Below are 23,674 nucleotides of genomic sequence, written 5' to 3'. Positions count from 1 at the left end.
GTCTTCCTGGAGCGGCCGGCGGCCGGAGCGGCGCGACGCATGGAGGGCGCGGGCGAGAGGGCGCCGCTGCTGGGCGCGCGGCGGGCGGCGGCCGGGGCCTTCGCGGGCCGGCGCGCGGCGTGCGGGGCCGTGCTGCTGACCGAGCTGCTGGAGCGCGCCGCCTTCTACGGCGTCACGTCCAACCTGGTGCTGTTCCTGAACGGCGCGCCGTTCAGCTGGGAGGGCGCGCAGGCCAGCCAGGCGCTGCTGCTCTTCATGGGCCTCACCTACCTGGGCTCGCCCTTCGGCGGTTGGCTGGCCGACGCGCGGCTCGGCCGGGCGCGCGCCATCCTGCTCAGCCTGGCGCTCTACTTGCTGGGCATGCTGGCCTTCCCGCTGCTGGCCGCGCCCGCCGCGCGCGCCGCGCTCTGCGGGACCCCGCGCCCGACGCGGGTGCTCAACTGCTCGGCGCCCTACCCCAACGGCAGCGCCGCCTGCCCCGACGCCGCCGCCCGCCGCTGCGCGCCCGCCACCTTCGCGGGGCTGGTGCTCGTGGGCCTGGGCGTGGCCACCGTCAAGGCCAACATCACGCCCTTCGGCGCCGACCAGGTGAGCCGCGCCGCGCCCCCTCACCTGCGTCTGGTGCCCGGAGAGCCGGAGCGGGTAGCCGCGCACTCCGCACCGGGCTGTGCACCTGGCACCTTGGAGAAGACAGCCCGTGAGCAGATAGCCGTGCCCATCCCACTGTTTCACATACCTAGCGTCTGTCCTGTGTCCCTGCCCGGAGCAGAAGGGACGTAGGAACTGGGAGCCTCCCCCAGGGCAGCTTCCCGCAGCGCAGGGAGGCTCAGGAGCATTTGGAAGAAAGCCGCATAGACAGGTGTGATAGGTGCTAGCAAGGTGGGGTGGCCTAAAAGAGAAGGGGCTGCCCTCTGTGGAATGACCCTTTGAATTGAGACTTGAAGGATAGACATGGTCGCTGCTGTTGAAGGTTTCCCTACGGGGGGGGGGGGTCAACATGTGCAAAGGCCTTGGGGCCAGAAAACAAGGGCAAGTCCCTGTCATTACTGGACTTCCTTTACAAATGAATGGGCACACATCTTTGTTGTTTTAAAGGATTTGGGGTGGGGTTGGTAGGAAAGGCCAGGTGAAGAGTTTTTGAGTTAGCCTCCCACTGCTGCCCTAAATCATCACCGCCAAGAATGAGGTTGGAGTCATCCAGAACTTTGGGTGGGAAGGGAAGTGCTAGCAAATGGTCTGGGTGCCAAATCACGCCTACTTCCTCCTTTTTGAGGACTTGCTTGCTAAGAATGATTCTCACATCTTTTAAGTGGTTGGAAACAATTTTGAGACAGGAGAAAAAGGTGAAGTTTCAACTTTGATTCTTCATTAATAAAGTTTTATTAGAACACAGGGCCACCCATTCCTGCCCTCATATTCCCTGTGCTGAGTCTGTTTTAACAGTGGCAGAATTGAATAGTTGCTATGGAAACAGTGTCTTCCATAACCTAGTGTCAACTACTTGCCCCATCTCAGAAACAGAATGCAGGTGTCTGCTGTAGAGAGTGGGCTGTGTGGTCAGTGGTGTCAGCAGGGGTTCCAGGTCAGAGTCTTGCAGCTGACCAGTTGAGAGATGCCTGAACTAGAGTGGAGGCAGGAGACAGGTGTTGAGTGGGTGGGTTTAGAGGTTTGGGGTGGGTAGGAAGTGCTGGTGAACGCCTGGAGCAGTGGGGAGGATGGCCCCTAGGGTCTGCGCTCAGTGACTCTGATGCCTGTTCCTTGCTGGTATTTACCGAGGCTTAATGTGCCCAGGCCCTGTTCTGAGTACTCACTTAGTCCACATGACACCCTGCTGGTCGAGTGCCCGCTTCATAAATGAGGAAGCCGCCGCTGGAGAGGTTGAATCATCAGCTCAGAGTTTTGCAGCGAAGACCTGGCTGAGCCAGGGCTCAGGAGCTTTCCCTTGAGTCCGAGCTTTTACTGCTTCCGTGTGAGGCTGTCCATGCAGTAAGGAGACGCCTCACAAGGGAGTGAGATGGTAGCTCTTCTGAGTACTGAATTCTGAACTGAGTTATTTGTACAATGCTTTAAGCTATGTGGGAGTCTTAAATTCACCTTACAGGTGGGTAAGTGGAGGCCCAAAGCTTTTCCTGTGCTGTAGGTAGTGAGTGGTCAAGCCAGGGTTCGTCTCAGCATCCAGCACTGATTTCCTAAGCTCTAATTTGGCCAGGGCACTGAGGCTGCTTCTAGGGCTGGTTCATGACCTTGGCCCTGGTACCATCCTCTCCCAGTCCCAGGCAGAGGTGCGAGACTGGGAGCCAGTAGCCCCTTTGCCCTCCGTCTTCAGGCAGGGCAAGTCCCACATGAGCGATTACCAGATGCCCTTCCTGGGTGTGTTGTGTCTCTCCTCACAGCCCTTGTGGTGCTCATGCTGTGGTCCCGTCCCTCACTGCTCATGGAGTACGCAGGGCCTCGGGGTTTGAACCTAGGCAGTCTGAATTAAAAGTTAATGCTGTCTGGTTCACAGTAGATCAGCAATTGATGTTTCTTAAAGGAGCCAATGAATGGTCCTGTGGAACTTACCTTGAGTGATCCGAAGAACATGCACTCTTTTGATCCATAGTGTGGAGATGTCTCATCTAAAGCCACCTGGCCAGCCTCTTCCCAGGTGATGCTCTGGTGGGAGAGGGACCCTGGTAGAAGGATGCCAGGGAGACTTGACTGCCAGGTGTAAAGTGGTGGGCTCGGGAGGGTTTCCGGCAGCCATGCTCCGTGGACATGTGGACATGAGACTGTAGCCCATGCATCAGGTGGTAATGCTTTCGTGTAGACCCTTGTTGTGGGAGATGCGTGATGGAATCTTGGGTGCTATAACTTATTTCTAAATAGTTTAGACAGAAATATTCTATGTTTTCATTAGAAAAAAGAGCTATCTGAGTAATGGGTATAGAGAAGCACATTTTATGATTCTTTCAACTTTTCTGTAAGTTTTAAATTTTTTTAAATGAAAGGTTAGGGGGTGTCCATCAACTAATGAAAGAATGAGCTAAATGTAGTATAGCCATACAAAGCAATATTATTGGGCCATAATAAAAGAAGTGCAGTGCTGGTGAATCTCGAGCAATACACTAATGATCTGGAGAAAGCCAGACACTGGGTTCCATGGATGTCCATTTATGTGGAATGTCCTGCACAGGAAATGTCAGGCCAGTGGTTGTCTATGGCCGGGAAGGGCCTGGGAGTGAATGCTAAAGGGAAGAGGCTCCTGTCAGTGCGAAGGAAATGTGGCAGACTGGATAGTTGTGATGGGTTACACCGAGACCATGGACCATGCTTTAATGGGTACATTTTATGTAAATGATACCTCCATGGGAGATGTTGGGATTAGTACCCCTAGGCCAGGGGCTTTGCTCCCTGCCAGTCTTGGCTGGTCTTGGTGGGATTTCTGAGGCCCCTTGTGCGTAGCTGCACTGCTCTCCTCCAGTGCAGGTCGGCTGCCCTGGTCTGCCTTCTCATTTAGAGGGAATCTGCTTGCATCTCAAGTTATTCTTTCTCTCAGGGGCCTCTATCTCCACATAGGCCCCTGGGAAGCATTCTGGTTTGAGAGGTGACTGGGGTCAGGCCGGTAGCTTTGAGAGTGAATGTGTAAGCTGTGGAGCCCAGGGGGTGATGTGTTTTGATGTACATCTTGCCAGCCTGACATTTCCCTGTCGCTTACCCTTTTTCAAAGATCAGGACCGTCCCTGATGGGTAAATCCAGTATTTGAAGAGTTATCTGGAAGAGGAAAATCTTACTGTGCCTATGGATGAAGACGGCACATAATGCACTTTTATTTATTTATTTTTGGTAGACAAAAAAATTGTCCCCCTGTGTATTTTAAGGAATTTTCCCAGGTCAGCCAGCTATTTAACCTGGTGCTCAGTTGTCTTTTGAGCCTTAATCTCCAGGTTGATTTTGGTGGTACCCTTTGGCCAGGCCCGTGAAGAGCTTGTCACCCTAGCCGGGCAGGTGGCAGCGGCACACGTGTGGAAAGGGCATGTTCCTGTCAGCCAAATGCCGGAGGCTGGCGACGTGCCCAGGCCTTAGCCAGCAGCCCCTCGGTGGCCAGGGGGCTGCTGTGTGAGTACTCGGGCCTCAAGAAGGGACTCTGGTTATGAAGTAGTTTTGGTGGATGACCCTTGGAACTTGAAATAAACTGACCACAAGTTCATCCAGAAAATGGGGGCAAACGGAGTAGTAAGGTTAGGATTCTGCTAGGCTGACTGAATGTTGACTAGTTCTTGCTTCACGTGAAGATGAGACACATCTTAAGGATGGGATTGCGTGCAGTGCCGTGGTGGGTGTGGAAAGGCCCCAGTACATCATGTAAATTGTCCGTGTTAGATTTGGTGTGTTTACTGGCCTCTTTTAAGTTTACCAGTTGTTTTTTTTTGTTTTGTTTTGTTTTGTTTACACTGATTTTTTTTTTCTGTAACATTTTTCAGCTGACATTTTTCTTCTTGTCTATCTCCAATCTAACATCATGCCCACTGTTTAATAAGATTTTAAAGGCATTGTGCCCCTGTGGAAGAAAGTCTCAGTACACACTGTTCAGTCACAGTGCTTGAATGTGGTTCAGAGCCTCTGTTTGGTTCTGATGTGGACAGGAGAAAAGTTCAAACTCTTGAGAATGACTGTGGTTTATTTAAAATCCAGGCTTTTAATTTGAGATGATATAACCATATAATTAACTGAGCCTGTTACTGCCAATGCAGTTGGTATGCTTAACCATTTGGACTTAAAAGTAATGGCTTTTGACCAGCACTCAGTTTTAACTATGTAGTTTGCACTTCTACTTTAATCTTTTTTTTTTTAAGTTTTAAATTTTATTTGTTCTAATTAGTTGTGCATAACAGTAGAATGCATTTATACATTTTGATAATCATACATAAGTGGAGTGTAATCTCTCATTTTTCTGATTATACATATTGCAGACTCACATCAGTCATGCAGTCATACATGTATGTGAGGTAATAATGTATGTTTCACTTAATCTTAAAAACAAAACAGTGCTTAAGATACTGCATCAGGCTGGGCGCGTGGCTTCCCTGTCATCCCGGCCACTCGAGAGACCAAGGCAGGAGAATGCAAGTGTGTTTGGGGTCTGAGCCTTTGGCCCGGTGCTTCGGGCCACTTAGATCAGTGAGGCATAAGTGCTGGAACTTACCTGCACAGCTGTGTGGTCCTGTGACAGTTGATTCACATGCTGTAGAATCTGTTGGCATTTGGAGAAATCACCCTAGAACCAGCCCAGCGCTGGTGGTAGGTAAGTGTGGGGCACTTCTGTCAAGGGACCCTTTAATGTATCTGCGAACGCCGTTTTGATCGTGTTGCATTTCTTAAAGGCTGCTGACAGCAGTCTTAAGCATTTCATGATCCTCGTTTTTCACCTGTGAAGATTTATCACAGACCAGCTGATGGTGTGGCTACACCTGTAGTCCTAGCTACTTGGGAAGCTGACTCCTAACTTGAACCCAGAAGTTCAAGGCCAGCCTGGGCAATACAGTGAGACCTTGTCTCAAAAAAAGGAAAAGAAAGGAAAGATAGATAAAGGAATAAATTACTGTCACACATTTCAAGTGGTTTTCCTCCCTGTTATTTTAGGTCAAAGATCGAGGTCCTGAGGCCACTAGGAGATTTTTTAATTGGTTTTATTGGAGCATTAATTTGGGAGCGATCCTTTCACTAGGAGGCATTGCCTACATTCAGCAGAACGTGAGCTTTTTCACGGGGTACCTGATCCCCACAGTCTGCGTCGCTGTCGCTTTCGTGGTCTTCCTCTGTGGCCAGAGTGTCTTCATCACCAAGCCCCCGGATGGCAGTGCCTTCACCGACATGTTCAGGATACTCACGTACTGGTGCTGTTCGCAGAGGCGCGGTGAACGCCCCAGCAGTGGGTAAGTGTGCGATCCTCATCTTGGGCTGTTGGGACTATTCACTCACTGTCACCAAAACAGCTGCTAATTGATGATGTCATGTGCTGGGCCCTGGGCTGCATGGCTGGTGAGTCCTGTCTCCTCTAGCCTCGCATCTGCTTGGCGGGGCAGCGGCTGTGCACTGTTGTCCCTTGTGAGTCCTGTCTCCTCTAGTCTTCATCTGCGGGTGGGGTGGGCATGCAAAGCTGTCCCCTTGTGAGTCTGGTCTCCTAGCCTTGCAGAGCCGGGGTGGGGGCTGGGGGGAAGGGGGGCCGTTCGAGGAGCTCGTGTCCAACATCTTCCACTGCCAGTGCAGATGGAAGCTCCTGGCAGCTTAGTGGCAGACCGGAAGTAAAGATAGGATTTGCCCAGGGCATAGAGGAGACAGAATACATGCTGTGTGCATGATATTTTATTTTGAAGCATCTTGAAATACATTAATGAATATCTAAGCCACTGCGTATTTTGTTGGAACCTTTCTATCAGAAGTGAAACAAGCAGTCTGTCAGATCAGCAGGTGCTCTGTTGTCCAGGGGCCGCGTCAGCTGCTCCAACAGAAGGACTGCAGCAGAGCTTTGAGATGCGCTTTGGGGAGCCAGGCCTCCTCTATTTGCAGGGAACTTGCCCAGCTTTGTGCTGAGTGCTCCGTGAACTGGGGTTTTAAATCAGAAAGTCCTGTGTCCTGGGAAACCCTCCATGTCCCAGCGCACTGTGACAAGTGGTCACCAGATGCAGGGTGATAAAGAGAAAAGTCTAGAACTCAGCTTAAGAAGGCACCTCGGACATCTTTTCATTAGTACTTGCTGAGAGACACGTAAGGTATACATGTGATAAAATCGTCCCTTCAAGCTGTGCATTTCTGGAATAGGACAAACCCAAGTGGTGTGACCATCAGGACTAGAACGCTGTGTCCCTGGAGGAGTCTCTGGGACCTTTATGGTCAGCCCCTCAGGGCTGCTTGGTCAGCCTAGATTCCTGGCAGCTCTCTGTGGGCCTTGGGGCCGTGCCCTTCCACAGGCTGAATGTCCGCCTCAGCGCCTGCCGTGTCTTCTCTGTGCTTGCAGCCTTGACCGAGGGCACTCCTGCACGTGTCCGTCTGAAGCTGTTCCCGAGCAGCCCAGGGCATGGAGGAGACAGAGTACATGCTGTGTGCGTGATGTTTTATTAGCCTGTAACCAGCCTTTTAGCTGCAGGCACAGTGTCTGTGCTTGATTCTGGGCCCTCGTGTGGTGTCTGGCTGATGATGTTCCCAGTGGGCCTGCGGGAATGCTGGTCGTCCGCACAGTTTCCAGACCCCTCGTTCCAGACTTCAAGTAGTGGAAGCACACTAAGGAACTTTTAAAAACCAGGGTCACCCTGCTCAGCAGCAGCAGATGCTAGCTTTTTGTGTGTCTGTGTGTGTGTACCAGGAATTGAACCCAGGAGAACTTACCCACTGAGCCACATCCCCGGTCCCTTTTTTGTATTTTGTTATTAGAGACAGGGTCTTACTAAGTTGCTTAGGGCCTCGCTAAGTTGCTGAGGCTGACTTGAACTCAAGATCCTCCTGCCTCAGCCTCCTGAGCCACTCTGATTATAGGCAGGCACCATGGCGCCCGGCGGTGATGCTAGCATTTTGTAGGGTCTTATTCATGTGGCAGAAGTGGTGTCTTGGGTCTTAGATGTTTATTCTGTGAGCTGCTATCCTAGGCAAGATGCGTCCCTCCCAGGCAGCCCTCATTGTCTCCCGTGCCTGTGTGACCTGGCAGACTTCTGCCAGAGAGCAGCTTGACTTCAAGGACTTACTTGGGTTTTAGTACCAGATGGCACGGGGAAGAGGGTTTGGAGTTACTTGTACTTCAGAAACTGCTTCCCTTTAGGTCTATGCTTGGAGCCTCTGTGGACAAGAGTACGGATAGAGGGCTCCTTGGAGAAAAGTTGGTGGTTTAGAGAACTGTCCACCTGTGCTCCTTGCTTGAACAGGGTTAACAACCTTGCCAGGCCTGCCCTCCCTTTTTGCATAGTTGAGATGGACTGGGAGACCCAGTGAGACTTGAGCAAGGTGACGCTCAGTCCCTGATGGGGCCAGTCAATAGTAGCCACTCGCTTGAGCCCAGGGAAGTAGGGTGCACCTAGTTTCTACCTGTGAGACTCTCAACTTCATCAGGCCCCACCTCAAGTTTCTGGTCTGTGTTCTCCTGCTTCCAAGATGATGCAGTGCTGATTTTAAATGAGTTCTGAAGGTCTGTTTAAATGACCTGAACACTTCCTTGAGATCTGCCCCTCCTTTAGTTGAGAGCCCTTCGGAACTGGTGACCCTGTGTCCTGACAGTGCATGCACTGTGCCCCTGGGCTTCCAGGGGAGGTGGTGGGCTCTTTTCTGTGTTCTGATGTTCCGCGTGACTGTGGCGTCATGTTAGGTCACTGAATAGTTTACTATGTATGAACTATGTGTGCTGCATATTGACTTGGCAGTTTTTAAAATGCTTAAGTGATAAGAAGTCAAAGCAGTGCAGCCCGTTAGTAACCCGCATGGGAGATTCTTCATGCAAAGTGTATTTGTTATTTGGAATGGAAATGATTTGGGAAACATACTTAGCATGATGTATAAATCACTGGTAGGATCTAATGAGGTGCATAAAGACCTCAGGTTTCCTTTTTGAAATAAGAAAAGTAGTAAGTTGTTTCAGTATCCCCAGCGCCCAATCATAACAGCCGTGGGCATACAGTAGGTACTCAGTAAATACTTATTGAATTGATTTTTGTTGTCTTTACCAAAATTTGGTTAAAATATTAGTTTATAGTTTTTAGCTTTTTGATTTTCCCCCTATTCTGAATGTCTAGATGAAACATGTCAACTTTATAAGATAAAAAATAATTTAAAATAGTGGCAACTTAGTAAAATGGGACATGAGTTTATAAACTAGAAAGCAGACACTTGCCATTTCTCCTCGAGTCCCGGAATTGGGAGCTGGTCTTAAGATAATTGTCTCCTGGTGTCTTTGACTTCAGAGAGCTTGTGCAGCCCCTTCTTCCCCCAGCCTTAGGGCTTGCTCTGTTCAGTTTGGGAGCTGGAAAAGATCTTGGAGCTGGCTAGAGGGACCTGCTCATTTTATAAAGCACAAATCAGCCGATGGAGAAGCCAAGGTGCTGGTGTGGGGACCTGGGAGCCCGGCTCTGTTCTGGACTGTGGTGCCATGGTGTGAGGGTGACGTGGAGGTAGGAGCAGAGGGGCAGTGATGTGCTGCAGTGGCCAAGCTGCTCAGATTTGCACCCTGCTGCCAGGCCTCGTAGCTTTGTGACTCTGACATATTTCTTGTCCTCTCTGTGCCCCAGCTTCCTCTGTGAAATGGGCCAGTAGGTCCTGGAGCACTTTCCGGGCTCATGGTCAGGGCAAGTAACTCAGTGCTCAGGGGTCCAAGAGCAGGAACCCTCCTGTGACCCCCCCGCCTCATTCCAGCATTGCCCTCCTGCGCTCCCTTCACCCAGGAGAGGACGCCAGTGTGGTCGTGCTGAGCGTGAGTTTGGGTTGCCAGCCTCCGCGTGGGCTAGAAGAGCTTAAGTGGATACAGGCAGCCTGGGACTGGGGGTGGCTCAGTGGGAGAGCACGTGCCCAGCACGTGAGACACCCTGGGTTGGAATCTCCGCTTGGCAAGGGAAAAAATCCAGTCTAGCACCGTTGCTTGTTTGTTTCAGATACCAAGAATCTGATGAGCAGATTGTTGGATGGAATCAGACGAGCAGATTTGGATGGAACTGCTGACCCTTAGCATGTAGCCTGCTGAGCAGGGTGACCAGCGCTGGGCTAACACGGGCCCTCAGACTGCAGTCCACTGTGTCTCCGACTTGCTCAGTCTCTGAATCTCAGTAGCTGCAGCCATGCCCTTTGTCAGCCGTTCCAGCACCTTTTGCTACATTTAGAAATTATTTAGATAGGTGTGTAGGGTTAGTAATAGAATGAGTTAAAGCAGACTCAATATGGTGAGCTGGTTTCCTACCCCAAATTTAAATTGTTACCAAATAATTGATTGCCGGGGGTGGAGGAAAACTAACTCCTTCATTTTGTTTCCCAAAGTGAAGGCATTGGAGTCTTTCAGCAACCTTCTAAACAAAGTCTGTTTGATTCATGTAAGATGTCTCGCGGAGGGCCGTTCACAGAGGACAGAGTGGAGGATGTGAAAGCCCTCGTCAAGATTGTGCCTGTGTTCGTGGCTCTGGTCCCTTACTGGACAGTGTATTTCCAGGTGAGTGGGCCTGCGGCTGGACGGCCCGTTTACCAGGCGCACTGCCCTCCTGTGTTCTACCCAGTACTGATGGGATTCCCGCCCCCCATGAATCTCTTAGGCTCCTTTGTTTTTAATTCAGACTCATTTTGAGTGCTTTAAATATTTTAAAACCCTTTTCAGAAAAGAAGCTAAGAACAGGCGTGCTTCTGGTTTAATGGACCCCTCCATTAATTTAGTTTCAATTTGGATAACTGCAGTTCTTTTCCAAAATTATCTTGCGGATTCCTGTGATGACCAAATAATTGACCTGTCCACTTCACACTTGAACCACCATCTGTTCTCAGAGTTGTCACAGGGTCTCCCACAGAGGGTGGGTTTGGGGGAGACAGCCGCAGTCCTCGGACACCATGTTTGGTTCACCTGTAACAGCTCTGCTTTCTGTGCCCAGATGCAGACCACATATGTTTTACAGAGTCTTCATTTGAAGATTCCAGAAATTTCAAGCATTACAACCACTCCTCACACGGTAAGATCATTGAACCGATCTGAAGTTGACACTTGGGGTTAGGTAATAGATAGACCCCTGCCGCATCAGCTTTCGTGACTAGACTGACGCGTTCTTAGTGGAACCAGCCTTCACATCTGAGGGGGCACCCATGCCTTTCCATTGGCCAGGCATCCGTGAGATTGACTTGACGACACCCGTCACACGTTAATTAGTATTCTTACCTGATTCTGAACCCCCATCAAAGCACAGAACAAGAGATCCTTTTAGAAACGCGTGTTCCAGTTCAGTGTGCTTTCCTGGGTCGCGCTGGGTGGAGACGGACTGTGCTCTGTGCTGTCAGGGAGGCTGACCCTCCTGTGTTCTGACCAGTTCCCAGCGGCCTGGCTCACCATGTTTGACGCGGTGCTCATCCTGGTGCTCATCCCACTCAAGGACAAGCTGGTGGACCCCATCCTGAGGAGACACGGCCTGCTGCCGTCCTCCCTGAAGAGGATCGCCGTGGGCATGTTCTTCGTGATGTGCTCTGCCTTCGCTGCGGGTGAGAGCTCTGTCCCCCCTCGCACCGCTCTCCTGAGGTGGTGCAGAGTGTGTGATCCGCAGCATGTTGCTCAGGAAGTGCATGTGCTTGAAAAGACTGCCTCCCAAGCATTTTCTAAGGATTATTCTCCATTTTCTTATTTTTCACTGTGGAAGTTCCAGTCTTCTTCCTGAGGATACATCATCAGTTTTCTAGAACTCAAACCATGTGCGCTAAAAGGGGCTGTCCTCTGCGCCTGGTTTGGATTTGGAGTAGAGGTCGCTGCCTGGGTGCCTGCTCACTAACTGAAGAGTTCTGTGACTCTCGCAGGAGAGTCCACCTTCAGTGACCAGCCGCAGCTCTTACAGGCTTCAACGTCCACATCCTTTGACTTTTTAATAGAAATCTTTGTGCGTCTTTGTAGGGAGGAGGTTCTGTGAGATCGTTTCAGGCTCACGGGCCTTGCTTCTGCCCCCAGACACAAGGAACTGATGCCTGAGCGTGCACGTCCAGGGAGGGGTGTCCGCCTTTTGAAGGGCTTCTGTCCACTCTCTAGTTCCCATATTCTGAGACATTGTTTCTCTTTTTGCTGGTAAAGCTGTCTTGTTGTTGATGTTTTAAATTTGCTTTGAAGTGTCCCTCCTTCATCAGCGTTTGAAAGTTATTGAACCATAAAATAACGCAGTTATTTGATGGGGAATCTGTGGCCATGAGGACTGGGAGCTCCTGTCCTCTTGGTAGGCCTCCCTCTGGCCAGCCCAGGAGCCACACGGTGTTCACCAGGTGTAGGGAAGTTGGTCCTGGGGCGTAGGAGATCTGGATCCAAGAAGCCAGGACATTTTAGAAGGCCTGCTTTTTCTTCTGAGCACACAGATGACGACAGTGAGGCCTGAGTGAAGCTTTTCCTCAGTGCTCGGAGCTTGATGTCTCTCCAGAACTGGTGCTGGGGACTAAGTGGGGGCAGCCCTCTAGGTGCTCCTCCGGAGGAGGAGCAGGCTTGTCGGCCCGCTGGGTCTGTCCAGGCCCAGCTTTGGCCTCAGCTCCCTTCTCTCTGCTCAGGCTCAGGGACGCTCCCCGTCAGTCTGCCTTGTCCGCGTCCTCCCTGGTCCCCTGGACAGGTTTCTGTTCTTGCTGTCATGGTGGTCACCGCAGTGGAAAGCCTCCTCTTTGCTTCTGAAGTCCCTGCAGCTGGGCGAGCTGACAGTCGGGCAGGAGGCTGGGCCTTGGGTGTGAACCTGGACGGCTGGGGCCGCCTTCACAGGCTGCTCCTTAGTTGTCCTCACATGGTGCCGTCAGCCCCTGCTGTCCCTGGACTCCACTGGTGGCCTCGGGCTGTGAGAGCATCCTGAGTGTGAGGCAGAATCACCTGAGTGCCTCTTCTGGTCGCGGCTTTCATGACCGAGAACTAACCTCTGATCGGTAGCAAGTTTGTGAAGTCACTGAACAGTCAAGCGATGGTCTTCGACAGATAGATGTAGCCATCATCTTTGCCAGGCAAGCATGGCCACTACATCTGTATTGTCTTAGGACACTTTCTGTGTATAACTGAATGCATTTTGAGGGGACAGAAAGGGTATCAGAAAGTCTATAATCATTTTCCTGTATTTTATACTTAACATTTTTTCATGTCAGCAATTACATATTGAAATCATGCTTTTTAACATACTCCATTTTTAATGTTATAGCATTTTAAAAACTCCGTCTCCTCTTATGATGGCTGGTTCCAGTTTACCAGCACAGGGCCGTGTGTGCACCTGCACATGCATGTGCCTGTTTCCTTGGGATACAGCCCTTGGTGATGGAGAAAGAGCCTCTGCCGGCTCTGATTCTGGTTTATGTCACCCTTGCCAGTGCTGATTCTTTTTTTGTTTTTTTTTTACCTGAAGTGTTAAAAAATGTTTTATTATTACTTCACCATATTTTACTAGTGATGTTTGAAATTCTTTCTCAATTTCTCAGCCATCTATGTTCTTCTGGGTACAATTTTCTTTTGTACCCATTTCCATTGGGTTTTCTTTTTTATGTTGATGTGTAATAGATCATTATGGTTTAAGGATTTCTAGATTCTCTTCTACTTCTTTGGTACCAGAAATTGACCCAGGGGCACTCAACTATTGAGCCTCATCCCAGCCCATTTTTATTTTTTATTTTGAGACAGTCTTACTTAGTTGCTTAGGGCCTCACTAAGTTGCCAAAGCTGGCTTTGAACTCATCATCCTCCTGAGCTGCTGGGATTACAGGCGTGCACCCTGGGTCCAGCCTACATTGTATTCGTCCGTCTTTCTCATTTTTTGTTTGTTCTTTTGTTTGTGGTAGCTCGCCAAGTTTCTCGTACTTCTTCACGACAGCCCTAGCTGCTTGTGTACTCTTGATGGCTCTTATTTTCAGTTCAGTGGATTATTTTCAAATGATCCCTCTTCATCTTCCAGTAACGATATTTCTTTCCCGGACTTCGTGGTAATGACAACCCTTAACAACACTTTCTCCGCTGGAGCCGAGTGCAGCAGCTCTTTCCAGCAGCTGGCTGGTCACAGCTCACTCCTGTGAGTTCGAAGTGGCGCTCCTGGGGGTGGCGAGCCACGAGCCTCCTTCGGGCCCACTGTGGCTGTGCAGGAGTGAGCGCTGAGTCTTTCTCTGGGCGGGTATGCGGGAGCCTCTCCTGCCCTCTCTTGGGCTGCTGTTCAGCACCTGCAGCACCTGTGGAGCAAGCCATCTGCTAAGAGGGCCCCGTGGCCAGGGCTCCTTCAGCACAGCACTCTGCTGCCGTCCTGGGCGTGGCTCTGTGGTGGTCTTGGGGGCTCTGGTGTCTGCACTGCACAGCTTCAGGGCAGGAGTTGGTGAGCCATAGTTGGTCTCCTTTCCTGTAGGCCTCAGAATATTTTAATGAGCTGAGAGTTCTCTGTTGCCAGGGAGTTCAGGTGTTTGCCTAAAATATTCATCTGAGCCCATTACCTCCCTGAGAGGTAATTTGTTTGGTAACTTTTAAAGAAATCTTTTCTCTGATTTTTTATAGATTTTTTTTCTCTTAATTCACTTATTTTTTTAAAACAATCCCTACTAAATAATTTTTTTTTTTTTGAGTTTTAAGAAAATGTGTTAGAGATAAAAATAGTCTTCTAAGTAAAATCTTTTATTTCCTTCCTCATTTCTAGATTCACATGCTCTCTTTTGTTCATCTTGCCGGAATTGAATGCTTTTTGTTTCCATACATCTTGAATCATCAACTTAACGGTCACTATGTTTACCTATGTTTAAGGCACCGAAACCGTTTTATTATGCTTTATGTTTAGATAGAAGAGGAGATTTACTGGCGGGATCTCACAGAATCCAGCAGAATTTGCTGTGATTTGGATGTGGCGTCTTTTGGCTCTGCCCTCTAACCGAGGAATTAAGTACTTTCCATTGGGTTTGTTTTTCTGGTTTTTTCTTTTTTTTCTCATTTATTCAGTTAAATTCCTCATTCACTTTTATTAATTTTTTTTCTGTTTATCTGTGAAAACATGTTAATGCTGAGAATTTGCCTGTTGTTACAGCCCTAATCGGGACTCATACGCTCTGGTTTGTCTTTGGTCTCTGCTGCTTTCTCTGGATGTGGATTTGGCTCTGATCTCCTTCCCCCGTTGCTTTATTGGTGGGTAGTGGCTGTGTGACCTGGGCTTCAGAAGCTGGGCGTGCCTCTGCTCTGCTTCAGCCCCCAGGACTTCCCTTCTCCCCTGCTGCCCAGCCTTTCTTCCTCTGCTGACCTTCCTGCTCTTGACTTAGTTGGTCTTTCTTCACTAGTGGCTTGTGGATGCACGTGGTGGTGGGAGTCCCTGGTGTGGTCATTGTGAGCACAGGAAGCTGGGTCAGAGTCCTTCCCCTGGTTTTCCTACCCCATCCCTCCTCCTCCCCTACGGCGTCCTCCTCCTCGCCGCTCTTTCTTCTAGTTTGATGACCTCCCCTGCCCCCATTTCTTCTCTCTGCACCACCCCCAACCTTATTTTTGACTAGCTTCCACGTACATATCAGAGAAATTACTGCACCTTTGATTTCTGGGTCTGGCTTATTTCATTAGCATGATGATCTTCAGTTCCTCGATTTCCTTTTAAGTCCAAGAGTAATGTCAGAGAATTTTTTCATTTACCGTTACTGATATTTTTACCTATACTTTTGCTGATGATGGTTCCTTTTGTTTTGGAGTCTGGTGAGATCATGGCTTTATTAATTCCTGTTTTGGGGTTTTGAGACTTCCTTTATGGCAGCTAGACGTTCTAAAAATGCTTGTCAGGTGCTGAGTAACATGATTCCTCTGTGGGAATATTCTGAAGTACGTTACAAACCAGACTTTGTGCAGTGCTGGGGGTGGAACCCAGGGCTTCCCCTGCGGAGCCACGTCCCCAGCCCAGTCACATCTTCAGCAGAGGAGTCCTGGACTCCAGTGTTCTAAACTCCTAGGGGCTCCACAGACGAGCGTGGAGGCCAGGAATGAGCCAGTGGGTCTGTGGTGACCAGGAAGCCACAGGTCCTGTGCCAGCGCTTTCTGAGGCACTGCGCAGGCTTAGTGACGCCTGTGTGTGACAGCGAGACCGTGGTGACAGGGCTGTGCGAGCCGTCTGGCACGGAGACCTCAGGAACCTCTGTTGTCTCCAGTCTGCATCTAGGTTTGCACGTGCAGCCCTCCTGCCAAAGAGAACCTTACTTTTTATGGTCTGCTTGTTCTGAGAGGCTGGGGCAGGTGTGTTTCAGGCAGACGCTCAGTGTTTCTAGCAGCTCCAAAGTCCTTTGCTTGTCTTGGGAGTGTGGGGTTCATGTTTTCTCTGGATTGCACACATCATTGGTAGTGAGACGTGATGACTCTCTGCAAGGAGGACCCAGCTCAACTCTGCGGGTCATCTGAGACTTGTGGGGTCGCCTTACCGCAGCTCACTGCGATGGTAGGCCAGCTGCAGGCCCCCGCGCACCTGCCTGTTGTGGGCGGTTGTTCTTGCCTGGTGTTTCCCCTTCTCTTGTTTCTGACTCCATTGCCTGCTGCCCCGTGGCTGGCCTCCTCTGTTGATGATCTTCCGACCACGTTGCCTCCTTGTGTGTGCTGTTCTGAGGTGCTGCGAGCTCATTTCTAGGACGACCCTGTCGGCCGTATTGGCACAGGTGTTCCTGATGGAGCTGAGCCAGGCTTGGCCGGGAGGCCTCTCTCTGCCCTGGGTTTGGGGAATGTTTCTTTTTGTGGGGACAGCGCAGTTGAGAAATGAACCGGGCACATTTTGGAGAACAGATCCCGAGTTTATTTCTAGTCTCCCTGGAAATTGTGTTCTGGTCCTTTCTTGTGCTCACATTTTAAAAGGAATGATTTTAATACGCTCATTATGTCATCTTCTTGCCAGTCTCTCATCCTCTCTCATATCATGTTTTTAAATAAGCATATTTCTGCATAAACATTGGATATCAGGGTCCATTATTCTATTTGCAATTAAAAGTTCTTAGATTAAAAAAGAAAAGTGGGCGGGATCCTTTCTGGCGGCTGCAGCTGCAGATGGATGTCTTAGCCTCCCTGGGCGTGTGCGAGCGGTTGCCCTCTTCTTCGCGCACCCTTGGACTTGCGCTGATGGTCACCTGCACCTGCAGCGAGTCCTCTCCTGTGCAGGCAGGGGTTCACTTGTGCTTGGTGCAGAGGTTCATCCCGCCCTGTGCAGGGCGGCCGGCGTCGCTGTTAGCAGTGCCGTGGTGACCGTGGCAGTGCCGGGTGGCCTTAAGGCTGTCACGGTCGGGAAGAGGTCTCAGCATCTACCTGCAGTTAGGGAATCGACTGTGGTCCTTCCACCGACAGGACCTCACTCCCCTTGAGACGAGAGAACGTGGACGAGCAGCTTGGTATCCGAGGACTGAAGTAAACGCACCTGTGTGTGGGACGCCGTAGGCACCCGTGCACAGACTTGGGACGGGGACTCTGAACCTGCAGGGGAAGCTGAGCACTGTAGCTGCCTCGGCCGTGGGTGCAGTGGCTGCCGTGCTGGGCACTTGCCCTCCTGTGGCAAGCAGAGTTTCTAGTTTAATGACAAGTGTTGATAAACACCTGCTACACTAACCCACTTCTGAATCCTAGGAATCCTGGAGAGCAAAAGACTGGACCTCGTCAAAGAGAAGACCATCAATCAGACCATTGGCAAAGTGGTTTACCATGCCGCGGACTTGCCCATTTGGTGGCAGGTGCCCCAGTATGTGCTGATCGGCATCAGCGAGATATTTGCAAGCATAGCAGGTATGTTGTGTTAGTGTCCGTGGTCCCTGGTGTTTCTTAATTGTCAGAGCCTCTGTGTCACCTGGAGGGAGCTGTGGGTTATCCCCTGGCTGTTGAGCACCTGTTGGGCGGTGGCAGTGGTTCCTGAATATTCCTGCCTCCTGTGTGGGTGCCCCAGGGGTGAGAGGGAAATCGCTCCTGCCTGGTGTGGTGCTTCCTCAGCGCCCTTCGCCGAGTGCCATCAGCCTAAGATGTGAGCTGTGCTCACTGCTGGGTGGTGGTGGTCAGGTCTGTGTGAGGCAGCAGAGCTGGTTTTACAACAGCAGGCCTCTCTGTCCCCGTCAGGGAGATTCTGCAGGGTGCGCACTGGCACGTTCTGGTCACTGGTTGGAAGCAGGAATCAGTGACACCCAGAATCTGGAGTAGTGGCCAGGGTCAGGAGGCAGCAAGGGTCCTCGCATCTGAGAGTCTCATGCACCACTGGCTGATGGGTCTGTGAGGGGTGCATCTCTGCAGAGTGGCTTCTATTTAGGATGTATCCCATGTCTTGAGTCCAGTTACTACAAGCATCTGAGTTTATAGGTGAGCCTGCTGGAGTTGTTTTAAGACTTCCCTTTGAAATAGAATCCTGGCCAGGTACCGTGGCACACACTGGTAATCCCAGTGACTCAGGAGCCAGAGGCAAGAGGAAGGCAAGTTCCAGCCCAGCCTGGACACCTTGGTGAGGCCCTGTGAAATCTGTAAATGAGCTGGGGATGTAGCTCAGCGGTGGGTTCCGTTCCCAATGCTACAGAAACAAGCAATATTTAAGGAAATTCCCCAGTTTATAGTGTGTGCTTTTTAAAAGTCCTTTACTTGAGAATAAGGAGAGGTGTTTCTTTGACAACCTCTTTCCATGATGAACTAAAAGTCCTAGGAGCTGACATCCACATGGGTGTGACCCTGAAGTTGGAGAGCGTTGCCTGCTTCCCTGAGTGCGTTCAGGAGTTGTCATGGTGGGCGGGGTCTGGGCAGCAGGCTGGCAGGAGAGGGAAGCTGCTGCCTCCCGGGCCCCAGACCCGAGCAGAGCTGCCTTCCTGTGCCAGGTGAGGACAGCACCCATCTGGCGGCGGTGCCTTTCCACACAGGCCCTCCCTCTTCCCCCAGGTCTGGAGTTCGCGTACTCTGCCGCCCCCAAGTCCATGCAGAGTGCCATCATGGGGCTGTTCTTCTTCTTCTCTGGCGTCGGGTCCTTCGTGGGCTCAGGGCTGTTGGCACTGGTGTCCATCAAAGCCATCGGGTGGATGAGCAGCCACACGGACTTTGGTAAGAGCCAGCTCCCTGTGGCTTTGAAAGTGATCTCAGCATGGCTGCTGGGTGTGAGCGAGAGGCTCTTGTCACATGGGTGTGTGGCAGAGCCTTCTCAGGGCACGTGGGACCCCTGCTGTCAGGAGTATCCTTTCTCCAGGGGCTGTGGCCAGCCAACCACTCCCTAGTGAGCCACAGTGTGCCACTGCTGCTTGGAGAATCCTTGACGGACAGATTGCTGTAATTTCTGGAACCCTTTCCGTGCGGAAGTGAAATCTGTATCTCAAGTTCTCTTTATTTAATTTGGTTTTGTATATATATTTTTTCTTCTCCTGACAATACTTGCATTTTCTGATGTTAAAAGCAGGGTTGATAAGTTGCTCTTTGTTTTTAAAATAAACAGGTTATTCGTGATCAGTCGTAATAGGGTGTTGCAGTTAATGCCAGTTAATGGTGGCATCTTGGGTTGTAGACAGAATTACTCCAGAGATGGGAGTCTTGCTTTCTGCAGATGTGTGGTGGCCGGGGGTGGAGCTTCCCTCTCCCCGGTTGGAGCCTGCTGTCTGTGGGCACAGCCTGTGGCCTGTCCTCTTCCGCCTGCAGCGCCTGCTCTGGTTCAGGAGCACCAGCCACTGTGGTTTGTTAGTCCCCTGGAAATCCGAGGGCAGTTCAGGGCTTTTTTCTAGTAGTTGTGGAGGCCCAGAGCCCTCCTGAGGCTGAGCTGAGGCTCCTGCCCCGTGAGTCCTGGTGGAGAGTCCAGAGCCCCAAGCTGCCGTCGTCCTGGTGGTCACAGTTGCTGACTGTCCAGCGCCGTGTGCTGGTTCTGAGAGTAGTGGGCAGCCCTGGGCGTCTCTTTCCCTCTCAGTCCCCGTGGAGCCTCGCAGCCTTGGTGTACAGGGCAGCACAGCCCGTGAGCCCCAGGGCCGCAGGTGGTGTGAGAGCCGAGTCCATGGAGGACTCCTGAGGGCTCCCTGGAGGCCGGCTCTGGGCCCTAGGGCCAGCTTCCCGCCTTGTGTGCCTGTGGTGCCTGTGTCCTGGGGAGGGGCTTGGTCTCCTTGTGCCAGTTGCTTTCTGGCTGGACTCGGGCCTCACGGTGCCCCAGCTGTCCTCTCTCACGGGTGTCGTGAGCCTCCACCCAAGCTTCCCGTCCTGATTTGCGCGCACACCTGGGCTCTGCGGAGGACCCCCTCTGGCTTCCCACCTGCCACAGGGCAGGGCACCCGTCTGTCCTGGCTTGTCCTACTCTTCCTCCATGGACCTAGGGGAGGAAGCCAGCCACCAACTGGTTTAGCTTTTCATGGTGGACGAGGAAGTCACTGTCCATAAGGTCTCAAGACCCAGGTTCGACGGAAGAGCGCCTGGTGTTGATCAGTGCGTCTGCCCCGCCCTCCTGCAGTGCTCCTTACAGTGACTTATTTAAGTTGGAAACAGCCTTCCGGCCTGGAACACCCTGGCTTAGGTGTGCGTACAGCTGATGGGCTTCATGCCGGGTCCCGTCTGGGCGGCCTTCCTCTGTGCTGCCTGCCGCCCCGCCCCGCCCCACCAGAGGAGCCCAGGGCAGCCCCCTGGTGGCTCGGCCCATCTTCCAGCTCGGTGCTGCTGTCAGGGAGCGCTTGATTCCTCACTCTTTCTCCGCACGGGCTTCGGTCCCACGGCTAAGTCACAGCTGCCTGTTTCCCAGCATCCTGTGGCCCTCTGCAGTGTCCCAACAGCCCTGCTCATGAATTTTGGTACGCTTATTTTCGAGGGGCTCAAAAGTGTTCTCTTTTGAAACAAAAGCCCCCTTTCCTGTCTTCATAGGCATTCATCTTCTGTCTACAGAGAGGCCAGGAAGGCCCAGGGCAGCGGGGCAGGCGGGGTGGGCACTGGATTCTGTGCATTCTCCAAAGAGACCGGTCCTGTGAGGCTTGTGACCTCTGCCCACAGGCTCATGTCACATGCAGAGGCCGCACAGCATACTTTCTGCTTGGCCTGCCAGCCTTGCGCTCTGAAGGGTCTTGGGCACATAAACGACCTTGTCCATACTTTGACTGCTTGGTCACGGCAGCGTCAGTTGCTGCTCCTGGATTGGGAGTGAGAGCAGGCGTCAGGCCCAGGCAGATGGTGAGGCTCCACACACAGGTGCCCGGGCAGGCAGGTGGGGCCTAGTCCGTCAGAAATTCAAGGAATCAGCCGTTCTCCTCCCAAATCCTCATGCCTAGGAAACTGTTTTCCCCAGGCTTTGTGAATTGGCACTGCCACGAACACGCGTGCGTCCCCGCTCATTGTTACCTCGGTGACTGCCCTGTTAGGCAGGGGTCCTCGTGAGCCCTGTGCAGAGAGGAGAGCCTCAGAGTCGCCCCACTTAGGACCTCGGGGAGGAAGGAGGCTCACTCTCCGAGAGTCCACCAGTGCCCTTGAGCACGTCCGACAGCGCCACAGCTCCCTCTGCGAGGCAGTCAGGCCTCACGGTGTCGCTGCCTGGGTACCCTGTTCACCTGTTTCCCCATCCCTTTGGAATGTGCTGGAGCTGCTTCTCGGCTGGCGTCGGTTGGTCTAGGTGGTGCCCTGTCTGTGGGCCTGTGGGGCAGGCATGCTGCCCTGGTGGCACGTGGTGAGAGGCTCGGAGTGGCCGAGCCGATGTCCGTGCTCCCAGCACGCGTTCCATGCCTGTGGAGTGATGTCAGCCAGGGCTTGGAAGGCGTTCTCCAAGGGGAAGACGGGGTCTTCTGGGTTCTGGGCCTGCGTGCAGGGACGGCAGCAGAGCACGTGCTCGAAGGCTGCAGAGTGGAAGCCCAGCCAGATGGGCAGCGTGTGCCCTGTGGCCCTGCCCTGCACTGTTCTGAAGGCCACAGTGGCTTGGGGCAGCTGGTGTTCGGTGTGCCAGTGTGTTACACTAGTCAGGGACGCGGGTTTATCAGCCTGCGTCAGCGTGAGGAGGCTGACGCCTGACCATGTATAGGGATTCTGAAAGCAAACTTTGTGTTCCTGTGGCGGGTGGACTGTGTCCCCCATCTGCCACGGCTTACGAAGGGCACGTTTTAGGATTTCCCCAGTGGACTGCACAGTGGCCCAGAGCTCCCGGCCTGAGAGGCTGCTCCTGGCTCTGTGCTGGGAGATGCACAGGTGGCAGCCGGGAGCACAGGCGAAGCAGCCAGGCACCCTTCAGCGGGACGTGACTCTGTGCTGTGCTTGGCCTGAACGTGGAGGGTCCTCAGTTGGTCCATGGTGACAGAACACCCGTGGAAGAAGGCTGGCGGGAACGCCACACGCTGTCCCACGTGTGCCCCTGCTGGCGAGGCAAAGGAAGCCCATGTTGTTTTACATCAGTCAAATTTTTATTTTGAAGAAAAGAAAATTAACACATAAGTGTCCCCTTTCCTCCTGCTGCTGGCTCTCCGAGGCTGGCCGTGGCCGCCCTGGCTTTGCCTCTGTCCTTGCCTCTTCCCCTGCTCTGATGGAGCTGGCTCCAGGCCCGTGGGTGCTGGGGAGCTGCAGCCAGCCCTGGGCACTGCCGCCTCCCTCCTCGGCCAGGCATCTCGCAGCCTCCTGTCTCGGGTTGGAGGTGGGAAGGGGGAGCAGGAGGGCGCAGAGCCCTGGAGGGGGTGGCTGCTGCTCTCCCCTGAGAGCTTGAGTCGCAGGGGGGTGGGCTTTGTGTTGTGGCCACGGTTCCTGCAGGTTGGGGCCCGTGGGCTGCGCTGGCAGCCCAGGTGGAGGTCTGACGGCTCTCTCCTCCCTGCAGGCAACATCAACGGCTGCCACCTGAACTACTACTTCTTCCTCCTGGCTGCTATCCAGGGGGCCACCCTCCTGCTCTTCCTCATCGTCTCTGTGAAGTACGACCGGCAGCGATCCAGAGCAGACGGAGTGGCTGCCAGCGCCAGGGCCTGACCGGGAGCCACGTGTGGTTCTAGACTGAGCACAGGACAGGGTGGGCGTGCACTGAGGGATGGGCTCACGGGGCTGGCCGCCTGGCTTCCTGTGCTCGCGCGTTGCCTGGGCCGGTTCCCCTTCCCGCTGCCCAGTGGACTGAGTAAGTGCCTTCCTGTGCTCTGCCTGCCGGCACGCCGGGCCCTCCCAGAGCAGAAGGCAGGTTTTACTGCGTCGCTCCTGTCCAGCAAGGCCTCTCGATCCTGAGCTGTTGGCTTTCCCACCAGAACATGCAGACGGAGATCACAAAGCCCTGGGAGCTGTGGGTGTGCTGGCTAGCTGCCCGCTTTCTTGGATATTGTCCCTCCTTCCCCATAAACCCTATGAGTGCCCTTTTAAAAAATTAATAGCATTTACTTCTGCTGGGAAGCGGGAGGGTTCTTGAAGGAGAGCATGGCCAAGTGCCAGGCGGTTTGCAGAGCCCTGTCGTGGTTCCTTCCTGAGCCACCGTCTTGCCATCGCCACGTTCTTGGTCAGTTGGTAGCGCATATTTCATCTGCTGCTTCAAAAACACTTGTTTCTTACACAGTTGTGACTTATTTTTAAGCAGGAGCGTGTATCAGTAATTACTGGGCCCACGTGTCCTAGCTCAAACTGCAGAGCAACTTGCAGGGTATTTAAAGCTCTGCCCAGACAGTCCCGATGGCTAGTTTTATTTTGGGTACGAGTGAGACAAGGCTGATTGTGCTTGGCTATGGGGAGGACGTTCTGTGAACAGCGCTAGTGTAATGGAAATAGTCGAAATGTGAACCTGAGCGGTGGGCTCGTTGCCTACTCTGTGTCCTTAGTGACAGATCTGGGGTTCTGAGTTTGTCCACTAAACTATTCACTGTGTGTTGCTGTGTTTTTGGTATGATTTTATTATAAAACCATCTCAAACGTGAGACCCAGCACGAGTTCTGAGTGGTTTGTCCATGTCCGCCGCTGGTTCCGCCTCTGCGTGCAGATTTTGTGAGGATTCATGATTCCCACCTTCCTGAGTCAGGTCAGACGGAAAGGGTGAGGCCCCCTGCTATCTAGCTGGGGGTCTCCAGCCCCCCACAGCCCAGGAGTACAGGGAGCCAGCCCCTCACAGCCCAGGAGTACAGGGAGCTAGCCCC

At 52.4% G+C, this 23,674-nt stretch overlaps 1 protein-coding gene across 1 annotated transcript; it reads left to right on the top strand.

Moving 5' to 3' along the window:
• On the top strand, nucleotides 1-23,465 carry Slc15a4 (solute carrier family 15 member 4). The gene is made up of 8 exons (XM_047562357.1): nucleotides 1-588; nucleotides 5,624-5,916; nucleotides 9,989-10,157; nucleotides 10,588-10,665; nucleotides 11,017-11,185; nucleotides 17,244-17,399; nucleotides 18,525-18,683; nucleotides 22,387-23,465. The coding sequence occupies exons 1-8, from the start codon at nucleotides 40-42 to the stop codon at nucleotides 22,533-22,535; spliced, it is 1,722 nt and encodes a 573-aa protein (XP_047418313.1). The 5' UTR covers nucleotides 1-39; the 3' UTR covers nucleotides 22,536-23,465.
• Nucleotides 23,466-23,674: the final 209 nt, after the last annotated feature.

This window comes from Sciurus carolinensis, chromosome 8 (assembly GCF_902686445.1).
Source record: "Sciurus carolinensis chromosome 8, mSciCar1.2, whole genome shotgun sequence".
Lineage (NCBI taxonomy): Eukaryota > Metazoa > Chordata > Mammalia > Rodentia > Sciuridae > Sciurus > Sciurus carolinensis.
This window is presented reverse-complemented; position numbering and strand designations above follow the sequence as displayed.

Excerpts from the sequence above, each read along its gene's own strand:
- Slc15a4 (XM_047562357.1), top strand. The coding sequence starts at position 40 with ATGGAGGGCGCGGGCGAGAGGGCGCCGCTGCTGGGCGCGCGGCGGGCG. Across the intron at positions 5,917-9,988 it reads GGTGAACGCCCCAGCAGTGG|TGAAGGCATTGGAGTCTTTC; the intron begins GTAAGTGTGCGA and ends TGTTTCCCAAAG. Across the intron at positions 17,400-18,524 it reads GATATTTGCAAGCATAGCAG|GTCTGGAGTTCGCGTACTCT; the intron begins GTATGTTGTGTT and ends CTCTTCCCCCAG.